The sequence below is a fragment of the Thamnophis sirtalis genome, unplaced genomic scaffold (assembly GCF_051295495.1).
Source record: "Thamnophis sirtalis isolate CommonGarterSnake01/CBP01778 unplaced genomic scaffold, rThaSir2_p1.2 scaffold_3, whole genome shotgun sequence".
Classification (NCBI taxonomy): domain Eukaryota; kingdom Metazoa; phylum Chordata; class Lepidosauria; order Squamata; family Natricidae; genus Thamnophis; species Thamnophis sirtalis.
In genome coordinates, this window is record NW_028261383.1 from 57199489 (window position 1) to 57219076 (window position 19588).

Sequence of the window (19588 nt, forward strand, 5' to 3'; positions counted from 1 at the left end):
TGAGAAAAGGACTGAGGACTATTTTTACTACTACTAGTCATAGTAAATGGAGTTACTTGTGTTAAATGTATAGATTTTTCTGAATAATCCTTAAAAACAATGCAAAGGTCTCACTGATACATCTTCTGAAAAGGCAATGGCTCTATAGCCCAAGTGATCCAATTCATGAACTTAAGGAAATCAGTTGTTACCAGGGCTTAGACATGGTGGGAACATGTGAGCTTCAGCTTCTAGCATTCCACAATATGACGTCAGTTCCAGCCATCACGGTATCCTCACCATCACCTGATTGTGATTTGAACATTTTATGTATGGCTTTAAAAAATTACAATGTTAAGCAAGCCATAGTCATGTGATCATAATTTCCAATGTTTCCTGCTGGCTTCCCACAAACAAAGTCAATGGGGAAGCTGGCAGGAAGTTGGAAATCACAATTACATGAGGTCCGTCCTTAGCGATCTGCATGGTTATCACTTAACAATTGCCACCAGGACTGTCAGAACTGCTATTGCTAAGTGGCAGAGTCACCTGAACCTGCAGACTGTATTGCTTAACGACGGCAATTCCAATTCTAACTGATGTTGTCAAACAAGGACTAACTGTATTGTACACTTATTGTAGGGCTGTTACCATAACAATTTTTTTTTAAAAAAATCTCCCTTATACTATCCTTTGGGCTCATTTTACAATAAAAAGGCAGAATCTGTGGAAGGCAGCTAAAACAGCTCCAGGTTCATCCCCAGAAAATATTTAGCCAATAATACATGCTATCAGGTAGCAAATGGAAAACTTCTAGGATAACAATTTCAACTTGCAGATTTTGATGGATGCTCCAGTAGTCTCTAAATACTGTCCAAACATTTTATGACTGCATTAAAAATTGAGTAACACCTAACTTCAACAATTTTCAAAATTGTAACATTTTGGAACTCCAAAGTTCATCTATATACATCACTGCTGAAAGGAGATACATCTAGAGCCTCTCTGCTTAAATATTTTCAGAGATAATTGAAGTAATTCAATGTTCAACATATCCAGAGATAATTTATTCCACTGTCATAACAATAGGAAGTTTTTCTTGATGCTTAGCCAAAAATGGCATTCCCACCCATTCTTGGTAGTTCTGACTTTTTATACCACGGAATATAAATCTGCTCCATCTTCTCTGTGATACTTGTTCAAATCTGACATTTTTCTATGCTATCTACTCTTACATTTCTTTTTGTCCAGGCTAAACATTTGATACTTTCTGTTGTAACAGTCAATGAGTGACATGCAATGTGTTTAATAGCAGAAAGTACTAATCACTGATCTCTTGCAGGAATATTGTTTACCACATTAAAAAAAACCAACTCACTGTTTTCTCAAAGTGGAAAGGATTTTGGGTCACGCTATAGAATGTATCAGCTATTAACAAGGGCAGTGATGGGTGTCATTGTTGTCTACTGCAAATTAAAAGTGTGCCTTAAAACTGCCTTCCAACATTCCCCTTCTGGTTAGATTCTGCAAAAGGCAGCTGGTAATGATGGGCTAGCTAGTATTCTTTTTACAAAGCACTATTTGCATTCTCTATAAACTTTGCTGTGTTAGATTTGTCAACAGTTAATGAGTGATACACAACGTTATGCTGACAGTCTTGAAGGGCTGACATTTCACAGTGGAATGTTGCTGAAAAAAATGAATGATGCCACTAGGAAAAAAAAATGGAATATCTCTAAAAGTCGACTTCAGTTTCAGGCATTATCCTCAAATGTAGTTTCTGGTGTCATGTTGGGCTCCCCGAATTTTTCTCCATGATCAGTCATCACATAACTGCAAGTTCAGGTAATGATAGGGGTGTTTAAAGATTTGAATTGCTTGTTGTGGATTGAATGGTCAGTCCAAAAAGGAACAATGTTTTTCTACTCCATGTGTTGTTTGACTTATAAGACTCCACCATATTCGTTTGACTTATAACTCTATTGTCTTTTCACTGGAGAAGAGCCTAATGCTGGGAACGATTGAGGGCAAAAGAAGAAAGGGACGACAGAGAATGAGGTGGCTGGATGGAGTCCCTGAAGCAGTCAACATGAGCTTAAATGGACTCCAGGAGATGGTAGAGGACAGGAAGGCCTGGAGGAATGTTGTCCATGGGATTGCAATGGGACAGACATGACTTCGCGACTAACAACGATTACTGCCTTTACAATAGGAGACAATATTTTCTTTTTGTTCCTGTTATTTGTAAGTGTAATCTGTTGCTCAGTTTGTAGATTTCATTAATCTGTGGAACCCATCGGCGTTGTGGTCAATCCTTGTATGTTTTGCATGAGAACTATTATTTGGCTTAAATGTAGAAAATATAGCGTTCTTCAAATATTACAAATTTGTCTGCCTGGGCCAGACAGGAATAGCACTTCCAAGTTCTTGAAGGGTCAAATTACTTATTTTGAATCAGACTATAGCCAGCTATTACCTTACATGTCAATAAACAAATACCTTACACATATACATATACTCATCTTTACACATACAGTATATTTATGCCAGACTTACATGCACCCATATCACTTTGCCCCATTTTTTTTAAGTAGATAGATACCAAAGCCATTTGTAGCCAAACATTTTAGTATAGTCTAATAGAGAAGCTGGAGCTCTCTAGCTCATCCTGTGGATGGCTGGGTAAAACTCCTTTGACTGGAGCTTTTGAGACTCAGGACAAAAGTGGACGAATTGCTTTTCTTGCTGACGCTCAGGTCACATCCTTGCCGAGCTTTTAAGTACCGTGAAGAACAACAAAGGAATCGGTGCAAAAGGTCGTGGAAAAGATGGCCTGTGAAAAGCATGTAGATCCAGGGGTTACAACAGCTGTTCAGACTTGCTAGGAGCGTGGTGATTATGAACGTCCAATCTACAAGAGAGAGAAAATGTATTAGAAAGAATGAAATACCACTGTAAAGTTTCATTTTCATTCATTTCATTTTATTTGTCTTGTATGCTGCCCACTCCCGGAGGACTCCGGGCGGCTCACAGCAGACAAGGGAAAGGGGATAAATAGACAAGACAACACTTAAAAAAAAAGGCGCAACATTCACAATTTCCGTGGGGCTGGGTGTTTCACCAGCCCCCCAGCCTGCTGGAGCAGCCAGGATTTGGTGGCTTTGCGGAAGGCCAGGAGGGTAGTAAGGGTCCGGATCTCGACAGGGAGATAATTCCAGAGGGCTGGAGCTGCCACAGAGAAGGCTCTCCCCCGGGGAGTCACCAGCCGACATTGGCTGGCAGATGGAATCCGGACGAGACCTAACCTGTGAGGTCTTATCGGTCTGAGGGAGGTAATCGGCAGGAGGCGGTCTCTCAGGTACCCAGGTCCGATGCCATGTAGGGCTTTATAGGTAGCGACCAGCACCTTGAAGCGGATTCGGAGACTAATGGGTAGCCAGTGCAGCTCGCGGAGGATAGGTGTGACGTGGGTGTACCTAGGTGCACCCACAATCGCTCGCGCGGCTGCATTCTGGACTAACTGAAGTCTTCGAACACTCTTCAAGGGCAGCCCCATGTAGAGCGGATCAACAAGATTGTTAAAGAAGAGAAATAGCCCAACAATTAATGGATGGATACTGATCAAGGAGAGATTCAACCTAGAAATAAGGAGGAATTTTCTGATAGTGAGAGCAATCAACCAATGGAACAGCTAGTCTTCAAAAGTTGTGGGAGCTTCATCACTGGAGGCTTTCAAGAAGAGACTGGACTGCCATTTGTCCTGCTTGGGTGGGGGTTTGGACTAGATGATCTGCAAGGTCCCTTCCAACTGTATTAAACTGTAAATAATCTGTTAATCAGTAACCTAGTGAGACATTCTATCTATGCCTGCTGGTGATGCCATAACACCATGTGTCTTATAATACTTCGTTGAAATGGAGATATAGGTAAGACATTTCATCAGGGTTTTGCTGGATGAATGCATGCCACAACTGACATACAGAGGAGCACTTCTGCTATACAGTGATAGCAAAATTTAATAACTTTTAAGTACAAAAATTTTGCTATTCAAAATAATTGTTAATCCCCCCACCAAATGAGGCTGCTGTGAAAACATTTTGACTCAAGCACCAAGTATTTTGAGCTGTTTTTTTATTGAGAGCTAGTGGCAGTACAAAGTGAAGAAAAGTGTGATTTTGGAGCTCAGATAATTTGGAGAATTTTAAAAAAGGATCTGTTCAAAGATTGACCACTATTTTACTCTTCTCTCCATTTTCATTATATCTTCCAACTAGTCAATTTTATATATAGAGTGTTCCTGCTGCTCAGAGTAAATTAATAGGTGAGCTTGTCACTTTCTGGCATGGATTTCTAGTTGTTCTGCTCATCAAAATTACTTTTTTCAACATTTATAATATATAAATAATTCCCAATTAAATCTGAGTTATCCTGAATTGGGCCAGTTAGATATAAACCTATACTTTAAGATTTGGGAATTACCAGCATCCCTTACTATCACATCCTAAGAATTGTCATCCCAGCACACCTGGGAAAGTTTGTTGTAGAGTCTAAAACTAAAACCTGGGTCTTAATAAATTTACTCCAAGCTATTACAAATACCTTCCATCTCTCTCTCTCTCACTCTCTCTCTCTCTCTCTCTCTCTCTCTCTCTCTCTCTCTCTCTGTGTGTGTGTGTGTGTGTGTGTGTGTTCCAGCATAACTCTGGAACGCTTCGAGCAATTTCAACCAAACTTGTTGCACAGATGATTTACTCTCTGGAAACAAATACTGTGGGGGTAAGACACTCCTAAACCCCTCGGTGTGTGTGTGTTCTGTTAAGATACAGCCTGTTGTGCCTTAAAATGGCTACTACTGTATTGCCATAAAATGACTTCTACTACGCAGTGGAGTTGCCATGGTAATGGCTTCACAGTACTCCACAAGGGGGTTCCCTCTGGTAAGTGGGAAAATCCAATATTAGAAATTACATTTGGTCTGGACATTTTCCCCCTATAAATAAATACCTGGGCAATCCTGGGTTATCAGCTATTAGTATATAAAAATATGTAGGGAATCAGCATGGCTACATTGTGCTGCAAAGCTTTTTTTTAATAGTATCAGGGGTTTAGGATTTAGGAATAAATGTGAAACATAATCAGAAAGCAATTACAGAGTAAATGCTTGTCAATATTTCATGTTTAAGGAAAAAAAGACTTCTTGGAATCATTGTTATCTGTACTGCAGATGAAAAAACTGAGGAGAGAAAATATTTTTTCCACACATTAACTGCTCTTTAAATTCATCAGCCAGTTTTGCCAATTCGGCAATGAATGGTGTTTTTGTGAAGTCTTATTTTCCAGTCCATCAATATTCAAAAAGCTTAATCTTCAAAACTTGTATTACCGCAAATAGTTTCTATCTTTCAAATGGCATGCAAAACTGCACAAGATAGATACCTTCCTTCTATCCAGTTCCTGCTTCAGATAATCTATTAGGTTGAGTACTCAGCCATTCTTAATTGCTTCAAAGTCAATTGGAAACAGATCTAATCAACCCATCTCATTCAGATACACTAGATATGCATACTGGTATACTAAGACTTGATTTGATAAGTTGGACTGTCAGAAATAATCAAATTGGTATTATGATAGATAAGGTACATTATTATGATTTATTATTACTTTTGCATGTATGATGAGAGCTTAGGCACTGGAGACAAATTCCTTGTGTTTTTAATCACATTTGGCCAAATAAAGTATCCTAACCTATCCTATCCTACCATAACCTACCCTACCCTACCCCTCCAAATATCATTTTCAGGTCCCAGCACGTTAAATATGGCACTGAAATTGGCAATGGAATGGCCCTTTCATGGTGGGGTTGTAAGAATGGGGATTAAAAGTGGTTTGTTCCTCCTACTTTTATTTTTACTCTTAAATCTCTCTCTCAAAGGACAAGTAAAAAAATTAGTGAAGGCTCTTCCAGTATAACCAAACAGTCTTTCATAGTTCTTCAAAAGTTTAGAAAGTTGAGTTGCAGCCCCTGATCCCCAACATTGCTCAGGGTTTTCTAACATCTGATTATCTTTATACAGTCACATCTCACAGTCCTCTTCTCCTTAAGTATGTCAGCCAAAGGGAGTATGCTAAACTAATTTAGAACTTCCTCTATAAAGTGTAAAAAATGGCTCACCACAAACAGTGTTTTAATTATAGCTGTGTAACCAGCAAAAAGCCTATCTCATTAATTGGCTATTTGTATATTTGTCCAGACACCAACTGTTGATAAACAATCTCAAAGTTCATGCTCTGTCTTCTCGTGTTTTTTTTAATAGAATAAAGATTATATGCCTTTATTACTAAAGAACTAAGGAGAAATTTCCTGACAATGATAACAATAAACCAGTAGAATGGTTTGTCTTCAGAGGTTATGGCTGCTCCAACACTGGAGGTTTTCAAGAAGAGATTGGACAGCCATTTGTCCAGAATGGTATAAGGTCTCCTATGTGAACAGGGAGTTGAACTAGAAGACCTCCAAGATCCCTTCCTTATTCTGTCTTTATGTTGCAAGGATTGAGAAACATTTCTCTCAGGCAGTCCAATCCCTGTTCAGCAGACTAAAAACTCTATACATGATCGTGTCCTTTAAGGGTTGTTCTGGAATTCAGTCAATAGATATAGTGAGAAGCAACGAATAATATTACTGTGATCAATAAGAATAAGAGAATCTAATGTTCATTGTCCTATAAACCCCTCAAAATATATGCACACAGCTTGTGGGTTTTCCTAGAACTGGCAACAGTAATTAACTTTTTCCATATTTTTTTCAACTTAGAAAAATAGCACAATATCCTGACAAATACGGCGTTATTGGGCTGAGACAGATTCATATCCGGCTACCTTTGTTTATTTACAAAAGTTGTATAGCAAAAGTAGCAAGTCACATTTATTGTTCCTAAATTGTTTGCCTTTTTAACAAAAAAAATGGTTGCAAGTAAGTCTTTACATAATCAGAATTTCAGTAAGAAATAATAATCATGCTAGGGATACAGACTGATTTATTTCCAGCATGAATCAATGGAAAAAGGAACGTTGAAATCTCTCATTCATCATGGGAATACCTCCCCTAAACATGCTTACTATGAAATATTTCATTTTTTCTCATTAGCTTTTCTTAAGGCTGAGTCATTACGGTGACCTTTGCATCAGCTAATCACAGAATAAGAAATTCCTCTGAAATCTACTCCTTGCTGTGAAACATAGCATTATTAGTTTAAAAAAAGAGGGGAAACCAAAACAAAAAGGAATATAATTGATTACTGTTTGAAATTAGTATTGATTCATAATCACACATTGAAATTCTAATGTTCAAATAATCTATTTAAGCTCTTGGGTAACATATCTGGGTTCCACTGCTGAATGCTAATTGGAACTTTTTAGGTCTGTTTTCAGTATTTTGAACTCGTGAAAAATAAGAGGGCAAGCCTATTTCTCAGCCATTCCACTGGGCTTTGCATAGAAATGGTTTAGCATAATTACATCACATAAATTGCACTCTTCATTGTTAGGCTGAAGCAAATTAACCCAGTCTCTCCTTTGGAAGTTAGCACAGAGTAATTATTTGAAGTCAGCTTTTCCATATCTGTTCCTCTCCAGACCACAAGTACCCAAATTCATAAAAAGAACAGCTGGAAATAAATATGGGAGTGGTCTCCATACACTAGTGAAATCCCAACTGGGGATGACTGCTGAAAATGTTTATGTGTTCAACCCTTATGTGAGATTCATCCAACAGAGCTCAACAGAGTGAAGAAAAATCTATTGCTATGAGCTTTATTGTTTGGCTGGGTATCACCCTGATATACTTCCTTAGGAATCAAAGTGAACTGAGATTAGGCCTACTAATGGACTGACTTTTTTAAAGACACCTACAGAAATTTAGCCATCTATTAATAAAATTTACATGGAAAGGAACCAAGAAGTCTACAGCTGAAGGAGTTTAAAAAAATTCTACAAGGGAAAAAAAAATCTTAATTCATATTTGCTCTACAGAGCAAGGAGTTTAAAAAGACAACCTCTACTTAATTTCAGATCCTGCCTGGACATTTTTAAACTTATACAATACTGTTCTTGTTACTCTAATAGAAATGTATTTCCAAGTTTCTAACAAAGAACACTTTAAGCTTATGGTTAAAAAAAACTGAATTAACACTTGTGAATGACAAAAAAAGTATTTGAAGATAAGAAGACTTACTTAATAGAAATCTTCCAGTGTTGCTAAACAATTATTCTTTTTTATTTGGATGAATGTACAAAGCTAAAAAAAGGCAGCGCTGGTCCTATCATTAGGCAGAGCAAGATAGCTATCTAAATCAACAGATCCTGGGAGGCATATAGTGAAACAGGAAAAAGACCAACCTACTCTGTGCTTCTTAAATAACTGTTGTTAAGTGCTATAGAGGTAGGAACCAAACTAGAATTTAACTACTAATAATCATCTTTTGAACACAGAATGAAAATGTGTAAGCCTTTCATCTAAGGCAACAGCCCATCTTAAGAGAGCTGTTGGCTATACCAAGACACTGGATTTCATGGGTGGTGCCAAACATGCATTAGACACAAAATGGTGTTCACAAACTTTATTATGAAACTGACTGGACAACTATTAATTAAGAAATCATAAGATGGCATTAAATGGTAAAGGTAAAGGTTTCCTTTGCACATATGTGCTAGTCGTTCCCAACTCTAGGGGACGGTGGTCATCTCTGTTTCAAAGCTGAAGAGCCAGCGTTGTCCAAAGAAGTCTCTGTGGTCATGTGGCCGGCATGACTAAACACTGAAGGGGCACGGAACGCTGTTACCTTCCCACCAAAGGTGGTTCCTATTTTTCTATTTGCATTTTTACGTGCTTTCGAACTGCTAGGTTGGCAGAAGCTGGGACAAGTAATGGGAGCTCACTCTATTATGTGGCATTAGGGAATTGAACCACTGAACTGCTGATCTTTCTGATCGACAAGCTCAGTGCCTTAGCCACTGAGCCACCATGTCCCTATTACTCATTATTAAAAGTTAAAACTGGAAGTTTTTAAGAAGAGATTGGATAACCATTTGTCTGAAATAGTATAGGATTTCCTGCCTAAGCAATGGGTTGGACTAGAAGATATCCAAGGTCTCTTCCAACTCAATTCAACTCTTCTCTTCTCTTCTCATCTCTTCTCTTCTATTCTATTCCGACAAAATCCCATGTTTATTTTTCCATCGTGTCATCAGTGATCTGTTAGAGTTCTACTTTAAAAATTTAGCTACAATATTAAAAGTAATTATCTTCATATTTTATAATAATAATAACAGAACAGAATAACAGAACAGCTAAATGGTAGCAACCGAAAGCAGTGCCAAACCTGAAGTCACCCCTATCAATTTCAGCCTGTCATAAAATGAGATCTGAGATGATGTGTGTGCTGTGATAATGTGTTTGACTTTCTAAAGTGCTGTTTTATGTTAATTATTAAGAGGTTTTTTTTCCCCACTGCTGGAAAAAAGACATTGATATGACAAAACCAGTGGTTCTGACAGTAGGAATCATCTTACAACTATCCAACTTAGCCATAGGCGGCTTCCCCATCCTAATCAGGCACAGCATGTTTTATTTGGCTTCATCTGAATGAATGGTTTATTCAATAAACAAATATTCATTAAGACACCAATTCATAAAAACATGTAAATGAAACTGGATCCAGAATGCCCCTTTTGTGAACGGAAGGCTCTTTTCCACTTTCAAAAAGGGGATGGGATTGCAATTGAAAAAGAAAAGCCTCCTGGAAGAATGGAGCATGACCGTGTTTGGCAATGTTTCCTCTTCTACGATCTTCCCTGTCATCCTGCCTAGGAAGGGGGTTGGACAAGAAGACCTCCAAGGTCCCTCCCAACTCTGCTATTGTATTGTATTGTATCACAACTCACATTGTTGGCTAATAATCATATTATTAATTATTCTCTATATTCTAATTAATAATCAGAATATATAGAAAGAATAGCTCCACTATAAAAAGTTGGGATAAAATTATAGATACATGTAGTCCTTAAGTTATGACCATTCGTTCAGTGACTGTTTTAAGTGCTGAATGAAGTAGTGCTTGAAGTTATGGCCACTGTAGTGTCCCTACATCATCAAAATTTTGGCACTTGGCAGCCCACCTGCATTTACAACTGCAAGGGTGCTTCAATTCCTGCCAGCCACCCATCTCTCCCCCATCTCTGTTCTCAGGAGCCAAGGTGGCGCAGTGGTTAAAAGCAGCACTGCAGGCTACTGCTAGATCAGCAGGTCAGCGGTTCAAATCTCACCGGCTCAGGGTTGACTCAGCCTTCCATCCTTCCGAGGTGGGTAAAATGAGGACCCAGATTGTTGGGGGCAATATGCTGACTCTCTGTAAACCGCTTAGAGAGGCCTGAAAGGCCTATGAAGCGGTATATAAGTCTACTGCTATTGCTATTGCTATTGCTATTCTTTCAGCCACCCGGCACGGTGGCGCTCCTTAGTGGCAGCCATGGCACCGCTTGGTGGCAGCAGCTGCACTGGGCTCAAGTAGAGGCCTGAGGCCTTCAGCAGCCTCAGACCATTGCTACCTCTTCTGAGCCTCAGGAAGAAGGTAGGGCCAGTAGCTGCCTGCCTAAGGCGAAGCCATGCATGCTTCAGCAGCAGCAGCAGCAGCAACAAGAAAATGGCAGAATCCACTGGGGTCATCAGGGTTAAGTCAGTGCATTACTGACAGGATGGTAGGATGAATATTGGGCGGCTGGACTGGCAATAGTAGCAAAGTGCAAGGCAGCCAAAAGGGCACCAATGCGGGCAGAGATAAATGGGTGGGGGCTGTTAAAGAGGAGGGACTCCCTTACTTTAGCAAGCTTGGGGCTGGGAGAGGCTAAGTTCGGGGTGGCTTAATCAATGCCGAAATTCAATTTTTTTTACTACCAGTTCTGTGGGCATATTTTGGTAGGCATGGTGTGGCTTGGTAGGCGTAGCAGGGGAAGGATACTGAAAAATGCCCATGGATACTGCAAAATCCCCATTCCCTCCCCACTCTGGGGGCAGTCAGAGGTGCTGTTTGCCGGTTCTCTGAACTACTCAAAATTTCCGCTACCGGTTTTCCAGAACCTGCTGAATGTCACCCCTGGGCTTAATTCTAGGCGGGTTCAGTGCTAATGACAGATAGGATTCGGTTAACAAAGACAATGGGGAGTGCTAGGATTGCTGCCACTTAATAATGAAGCCATGTGACATCACTTAGCAATGGTAATTCCAATCCCAATTATCATTGTGAGGACTGCTATCCTTAAGACCCCATTAACGTAAAAATGTGATGCTTAAATTTGAAGAATATAGTGGAAATGTTGTTATCATATTCATTGACACAATAAACCTGATCTGAATGACTCTTGCCACTCTACACAGGGTGAAAAATAAACATTTTGCTCATTAGTAAACTTTTCATCGTGTTTTTGCATTCTGAACATCTGGCCCAGCTGTGCCTCTGTTAATTGTTAGCTTGGACATTTTACATGTATCTTTCCAGCTGATTGCATGACTGCACACTTTCACAAGCCTACTAGCGAAAGTTTTAGCAGAACCCTAAGATAAAATCTCACTGCTATGCCTCTTACCGATGTATTCAGTGGCTAAGACTGCATGGATAGTCAACCCCAGCAGTGTGTGTACCATCAAAACAAAGCACAAATTTAAATCAGAAAAAAAAGGTCAGGCTACAACTTTTGCCTTATGGAGGACAGAATAGATAAAACTGTGCATGATGTCAAGCAACTTTTAACTAGCCAATTTCAGATGCAACCGGTACTCATGTAGCAGGGAGTAAGTCCATCTTAAGAATGTAGAACTATCATCTGAATAAGCATTCATGGTGCATTTGATTTGATGCAAGGGTTATTAGTGCAAAAATGACAACCATGGATATTCCTCTATTCCTGCATTATCGTTCTCTTTAAAAATATGAATTTAAAGCAAATATTGATCTGAGTAGAAGAAACAGGGCACAGAAATATAGCAAACAAATGAAGAATTATAATTAGAAATGAGTACAAAATAAGACTCCTCCGGAGACAAGTTACATTAGGAATGCTAAATTAATAATTATCTAGGTGGTACAAATATAACCTTGCATTCATTCTGATAAACCCATTTTCATATTCTGAAATGCTTTTGAGATTTTTTTTCCCTCTCCCTAATACAGCAACAATCATTTTCAACATTACTGGATTTGAAGGGCCATCACAAATCGTCTACTACTCTTTTGCTCACTATCTTTTAGAGCAGTAGCTATCATATAGATATGAGCCTTGGTGGCACAGTGGTTAGAATGCAGCACTGCAGGCTACTTCTGCTGACTGTTGGCTGCCTGCCATTTTGCAGTTCAAATCCCACCAGGCTCAATGTTGACTCAGCCTTCCATCCTTCCGAGGTGGGTGAAATGAGGAGGACCTAAATTGTTGGGGCCATATGCTGACTCTGTAAACCGCTTAGGGAGGGCTGTAAAAGCACCATGAAGCGGTATATAAGTCTAAGTGCTATTGCTATTTGCTAACTGCTGCACAAGATTCAACAGGAAAGTTTAATAGCAATTAAGTTTGATCTAGTGGTTAAAGCAGACTACAAAGCCATACTCAAGACTCACCCTAGCCATGACAGCCGACTGAGATGACTTTGGGCCAGTCATTCTTTCTCATCCCAACCACTTCAGGTTTATTGTTATGGAGAAAGTAGGAGGATGGAGTGTTGAATATGTTTGCCACCTTGAATTATTTATAAAAACAATAAAGATGGGATACAAACGAACAAACAATCTACTCTCCTTGGTTTGATACTCCATGAAATAATCTGAGAATACTAAAACATATTGATTCAACACATCTGGAGGGCATTGAGTTGAGGAAGACTATGGTCAAGTCTAGAACAGGAAGGTCAATATCTGAACTGTATTCTTATTTGCTTAACCTCTTACTAAACTATAAGCACCCCTTCTTTAATATATAGGTTTTTTATTTTTTCTATTCAAATACATTCACAAATATACACTCTTGTAAGTACTGTTAACATTTATTTATTAACTATATACATTTATCACTATCTTTCTACAAATATAGAAAACACAGTTCGGGTCACTTTCTTGCCACCCCATACTTCCATCTTGTTTTGCAACAACCCTACTCCTTCTATCTTCTCAATCTCCCTTCTCTGCCTTCCTTCTTTCCTCCTCTCCTTCTTTTCTTCTTCTCCTCTCTTTCCCCCACTCCTCCTCCTCCTTCTTACCCTCTCTCCTACTCTTACTTCCTCTGCTTTGCCCTTTCTTCCTTTCCCTCCTCATCCTCCCTCCTTTCCATTGTTGCCCTTGCTTATTTTCTTTTTCTGATGGATTCTCGTGGAAGCACCCCTTCTTTAAGAGGGACATTGCTTATTTCATTCTACAGTGGGCAAACATGTTCACCAGATCATTCTGAAAAGGAGGCATTTGCAACATTTAATAGGATCAAACTCTTCACTCGATTCATTATCGTCAATTATGATGCATCCGCATTTTATTGGCTACAACGTTTCTGAAATAGAAGTTTAAGAACGACAAAATTAAGTGTCTCTACTCATGTCTACTGCCAATTCAAAGACAAGCCTAATCCCTCTAGTCCTTTGAGCACTTGGAATATTTGGCAGGCAAAGTGTTACAAAGAAATATTCTTATTGGAAACTCTTTTATGGTCTTTGGCAAATAAAAGCCCATATCGGAAGTAAGATAATCTCCTTTGCCCTGAAAGCAAGGAACATTGTCCATGCAATGTATAATGAAACTTTGGAAAGCTCCTCATACTCTTTATCAGGCCAATTCCCAGATGAATTTTTCTTCACTTTTCATTTTGTGGTTATCTCTGCTGTGAGACATTTTGCATACTCCCACGGCTCCTCTTTTCCCTTGTTCCGCTTTTGCTATCTCCTGTCTTCTATCCATTTCATTTTCTCTCACTGTTTGTGAACAAAGTGAAATTAATGTGGTCAAATTGATGGGCTAGAGGGGTTTGCAAAAACTTTGCAAACTTCACAATATTTTTTTTCTTAAAAGTCTTCCTGGTCTGCTAATGCACAAGGGGAATCCACTTTCACACAGTCTAGCAGTTGTGGTGGAAATAAAATCTTTGATCCACGATGACTGGAGTGAAAGAAATATTGAAAATATTTCTTTGACTGACAAAGGACAAAAGATCTGACAGAAATAAGAGCTGACCAGATTGCAGTTTTTTAAAATTTTGATTCCACCTTTATTATATTCAGAAATATCTCAAGGTGGAAAACATACCTAATTACTTTTTCCTCCTCCTATTTTCTCCACAACCACCTTTTGAGGTGAGTTGGGCTGGGAAGTGTTAGTATTTGCTTAATAATCCTTGCATGAAATGCACAGTGCGTGCTTACTCCAAAGATAGTCCCACATTCTTAAGATAAGTTTACTCCCTGTTAAATGAGTTCTGGCTGCAACCTGAAGTTGGCTAGTTAAAAGTTGCTTTGACATCATGTACCAATTTTATCCATTCCTTTCCCCACAACACAAGAGTCGTAGCCAAGATATATTTTTTTCTGATTTAAGTTTGTGCCTTGTTTTAGCCATCCAAGGTCACCCAGTCGGCTTTCACACCTAACGCAGGACAGTCACAGTCTCCTGGCTTCGCACCTGGTGTCTTAACCACTAGTCCAAACTTATTATAGCAATAGGCTACTACAAGCCTGCCATACTTACATCAAAGTTAGTGGAAAGATATTGTTGTCACAGTTGCTCTACCCAGCAAACTTAGTCTGCAGTTGCTTGAACAGATCCAGTTCCTGGATTCTTTTATGATTGGTGGAATGATTTACAGTCCTTAATATATTTTTGATTTGTGGAGAATAAAGCAATGCCTAGCAAATAGAAAATTTTATTCTTATATTTTTTTCATTGAGATAGAATATGATGACTTTCCTCATGCACCAAGTTGATATGTATAACAGGACAAAGAACAGAGGTTAGGCTGAAAGAAAGTCCCTGATTAAAGAGGGTTGCAGTCAGAACAGGAAGACAAATCTGGGTTCTCTGCATCCTTACTGCAACACCAAGACTATCTTTCCTCCTCCCAGCTTGGGAAGGATAATTGAAATGAAAAAAATAGGAAGATAAAACAGCTAAGGAGGCTCATCCTTTATGTTCCTACTGAAAAAAAAATGCATTATCTCAAAATTATCTTTTGTGGGAAAAGAAGAAGCAAGTATTTGAAGTTGGAGAGAGATGAGTGAACACCACCCATTTGAATCGCAGTAGCTGGGCATTCAGAGTATGAATGTAACTTTGATGTTACTAAAGTAAAAAAAAAGACATAATGGAGCTGGAAAGAACTTAATGGTTCATCTCTCACACAAAGTTAACCATCTATCAATCATCCAGAGTCATCCAACTTTTGTCTAACTTTTAACGGGTCCAACCAAATTTAATTACTTTGCCAAGTCTCCCTCCATTTCATTTTTGTTTTTTTCCCCAGTTGTTATGGCTAAACATTTGTTTTGCAAATATTTCTTTTCTGAACGGGTAGGAGTGGAACTTGCATTTAAAGTTATAGCCATATAAGACCTATGGGGTCTTGATACTCTCTGAGCTTGGTTGGGGGTTTTTTGCACAGAGACTAACCCTACTAGCACTGATGTTACCTGGTTTCATGGATGATATTACCTGGCTTGGTAATGAGACATCTGCAAGAAAATCAAACTCAGAGAGCACCAAGGACTCCACTCCAATATTTGTAACTCAACCCTGAGCTACAAATATTGGTACCGTATAAGTCTCCTTTGCTGCAACTAGTATTGGACTTTCCACTTGCAACATCCCAAACAAGAGGTACAGGTTTTCAGCAAAATACACATTCGACCCCCAGACTACAATGGGATCTGTCCAATCCTTCTCAGTTCCATGTTTTTGGAGTGATGATGGTAGTGCCAGCCTGAGTATTTTCACACACACACACACATATACAGGCACAAAAATTGTGTGCATTCATTTGTGAGACAGGTGATAAGACTTCAGCATCGTCTCTGTAGACTGGACATTGGTGGTGGATAAATGTATATGGAAAGTTGATTTAGATATTAGAGAGTATGCTGAAAAGTATGTCTTGCCACATAGCTCTTATTTTGAACCAATCATTGTTGATACCAGAGTGATAGCAGCCAAAGCCATTAGTACAGCGTCTATTAGTTTGTTATTTCTCAGAAGAAAAAGTGAAGTTTTCCAGTTCTGGGACAAATAAAAGAGCAGAGAACTTTGAGATATCTTAAGTACCCAGTGATGACAATCCACTTCTTCAAAGTAACAGAAAAAAGGGGGGCAGAACAAATCAGAAAGTAACATCATATCCAATATCATATTTCAAGTCCTTTTTGCTAATAGATTATCCTACAATTAATTTTAGGCAAATGAGAAGCATTTTTAGATGATTAAACTATTTTTTACAAATGATTCTATTAGTGTGATTTAGTCTTTAGCCCTTCTCAATCTTTGCCCTTCCTAACATAAATAGTGCATTTGGTTAGTGCCTCTCCGCATTAAGCTCCCAACTCCCCAGTCAATGATAGCCTGTAGAACTCATTCACAAAATTCCTCTGCTTCCTTCATTTCTGAACTAGCATATAGAAATCAGCCAATTTATGGAGTAAAGTCAAAATGACAGTGTTGAACTCCTTCTGTGAAAAAGATTATAGCTGCAGTGGCACTTCCATCCTACTTGTAAAAGCAATTTCCCATTTGCTCACAGAAATTGATATAAACATTATCTTTCATGTGCTCTCACTGAGATTAACAGAAAATTATTTGATGTGGCTTAGTATGAAAAAGATGCCTGACATTTCTATGCCAACTATTCCTATTCTTCCGGATTTACAGCTTCCTAATAAAAGCATCTAAGTTTTCTATGTTATCACAGGACAATTATGGCCAGAGATATTTGGCAATTTATCCAAGGTCACACACATAACATCTAAGATTTCAAATCATTTTTTAGATTTTATCTGTTCTATCGTCCTAGCCAATGATCTTTTTTCATTTGAATAATGTTTCATTTTCTTAATCTGCACATTTACTAATGCTTTGTTGAATGCCACATTACTGATCAACTCTATAGATAATAATTCAGCTATAGATACATTTTAAAAGAAATTATAGTGAGGCAAATTATTGCACAAAGCGACATAGGCAGGTATAAAAAAGGAGAACAAACCATACCTTCTTTTGGAGCATTTTCATCCCATGCAAGCCACATCTGCACAATAAAATACGGAGTCCAGCACATGATGAAGGCTAAGACAATAATAAAGGTCATTTTGACTGTCCGTATCTTGGCTTTGGAAATGAGTTTGATACTGCTCACCCTGGAGAGTGTGCCTCCGTGAGAATTACTAGAGGTTAGACTCACACTTGTTTCATGGACGGTTTTCAGCCTCACATTTTGCCAAATTTTGAAGCTGATCAAGCCATAGCAGACACTGAGCACAATCACTGGGATGATGTAGATAGTCAAGGTCATCCAGGTGACATAGGCTTTAGGACCCCAAGGCTGGATGAATGTCGCCCAGCAGTCCATCCCCCCGTGGGACACATTCTTCATAGAAAATATCTGGAGCTGCGGGATGCTGAAGAGGAGGCACACCACCCATGTGAGGAGCACAGACAACCGGTCCGACCTCCGATGTAAAGACCTCAAGGGTTGACAGATGGCCAAACACCGATCCAGCGACATCAGCAACAGCATGTAGGTGGAAGCAAACATCCCCACCACTTGCAGGTATTTGATCAACCTGCAGAGATAATCTGGCCCGTGGAACCTGAAGGTGATGTCCCAAATGAGCTGAGGCAACACCTGGAAGAGGGCCACAACTAGGTCAGCAATGCTCAGGTGCTTCATGAAGAAGTACATGCGGGAATGTTTGTGGCGGGTCGTGTAGATCGCCAGCAGCACACATAAGTTTCCCGTCAGGGCAAGGAAAAAGATGAGGCACAGCACCGCCACCTCTACCTTGGCAATGTCCTCGTTCCGTTTTATGACTGAAGTTTGATTGGCTTGTGAATCCAAGGTGGTGTTGCCCAAGGAACAATTTGAACAATACAAAGAAGAATTCATGGTAGATGCTTCCCACCCAGAATCTTTTGCAAGGCTGAACTGAGAAGAGAGAGACGCCTTCTCTGCAGTGCAGTGTGTCCTTTAGAGCCTCCCCTTTCTTGGGACCAGGCCTTTCAGTGCTTCTTTCCTTTTCCTGAAGGCCCCTTTACACCCATTTGGCCCTTTGCCTCTATTTTTTTTTCAAAGTCCCGTTTACTCCTTCTCGCTTTGGATCCTTCACCTGGATCTGTATATGCAGTTGATGTATATAGTTGTGAGTACCTTTCCACCTGCAGGATAAACCCTGCTCTCCTTCCAAATTACTTCATTTGTTCCTCCTATAGCAAAAAAAAAATGGGGAGAAAATAAATAAATAAGGAATTATACCAACATTGAGAGCCACATAGTCACATTCTGAATCTCTGACAACCTTCAGCTTTCTGCTCTCTCACAAGGCATTCATTCAAATTCAGGAGTGTAATTTCAGTGGCTTGTTCCCATTTAACTTCCAAACAACAGTCAAGACTTGCTTATTAGTTCTCCAAGTCTTTCTTCTTCTTTTTTTTCAGCTGCAGTATTTATCCCAGTTCCTCCTTGTATACGGATGGCTTTCTGCATCAGTCTAAATATAGATGTAAGAAAGCCAGACTACAATTAAATGAAAACTCGAGGGATGACACAATTAACAAACACACAAGCATGCCTTGCCTAAAAGTGCCTTTCAAAGTTACAAAGAAATCCTTCTTACCTTTAGCTCACATTTTTTTTTGTTTCTTTTAGCAACTCCTGAACCAAAGAGTTCTCTCTCTCTCTCCTTTTCCCCCTTCTCTAGAAATAAATATTAGAAGCTAGTCCTATCCAGCTGGGAAGGTCCAAGAAACGTCAGGTGAGTTCTTTTTGCCCTTGTGACACATTTAGCAGCTCCACAAGTTTGCTCTCAAATGAATGCAGGAGGACAGAGAGGAGGAGCGGGAGAAGGAGGAGGAGGAGGAGCCGAGCTTGCTGTCAGCTCTTCACAGTCATTCATGGATAAAATGTACGGATTCTGTGTTGTTGTAATACAGGGTTTCTTTTGGCCGTTAGGTGTCACCCTAGGCCATTTCTTCAGTCCCATCCTCAGGAATCTATTAAAGATCAGAAGTGGGCTGAGATCTCACTCAGCAGAGAGTGATTCTCCTGTCGCTTGGTGGTGCATGGTTATGCATAGATGTGCCTGAAGATGTGCAATGCCAGGAACCAAAGGACAGTAACAGGGTTCTTTTCCTCCTTCTGCTTCTCACTCTTCTTCCCTTTCTGCGATTCCATTTCTTGCTATTGTACAATTTAGGAAACGTCACTTCCCCTTCCCACTATACATTTTCGATGTGACAAGAGGCTTTTAAGCCTGAGGGGAATATTAAGGATACCAATGCAGCAAGGTGACAAATAGGCAGAGCGAAGTAACTGGTTTGAATGTCAG

The 19588-nt window shown here is 39.4% G+C and overlaps 1 protein-coding gene across 1 annotated transcript; it reads right to left on the reverse strand.

The window, feature by feature from the left end:
- Positions 1-847: 847 nt before the first annotated feature.
- Positions 848-19583, reverse strand: OXTR (oxytocin receptor). The gene is made up of 3 exons (XM_014068477.2): positions 18878-19583; positions 17256-18467; positions 848-2890 (listed from the first exon to the last, which is right to left on the reverse strand). Exons 2-3 carry the CDS (start codon positions 18148-18150, stop codon positions 2643-2645), a joined length of 1143 nt encoding a protein of 380 aa, XP_013923952.2. The 5' UTR covers positions 18151-18467; positions 18878-19583; the 3' UTR covers positions 848-2642.
- Positions 19584-19588: the final 5 nt, after the last annotated feature.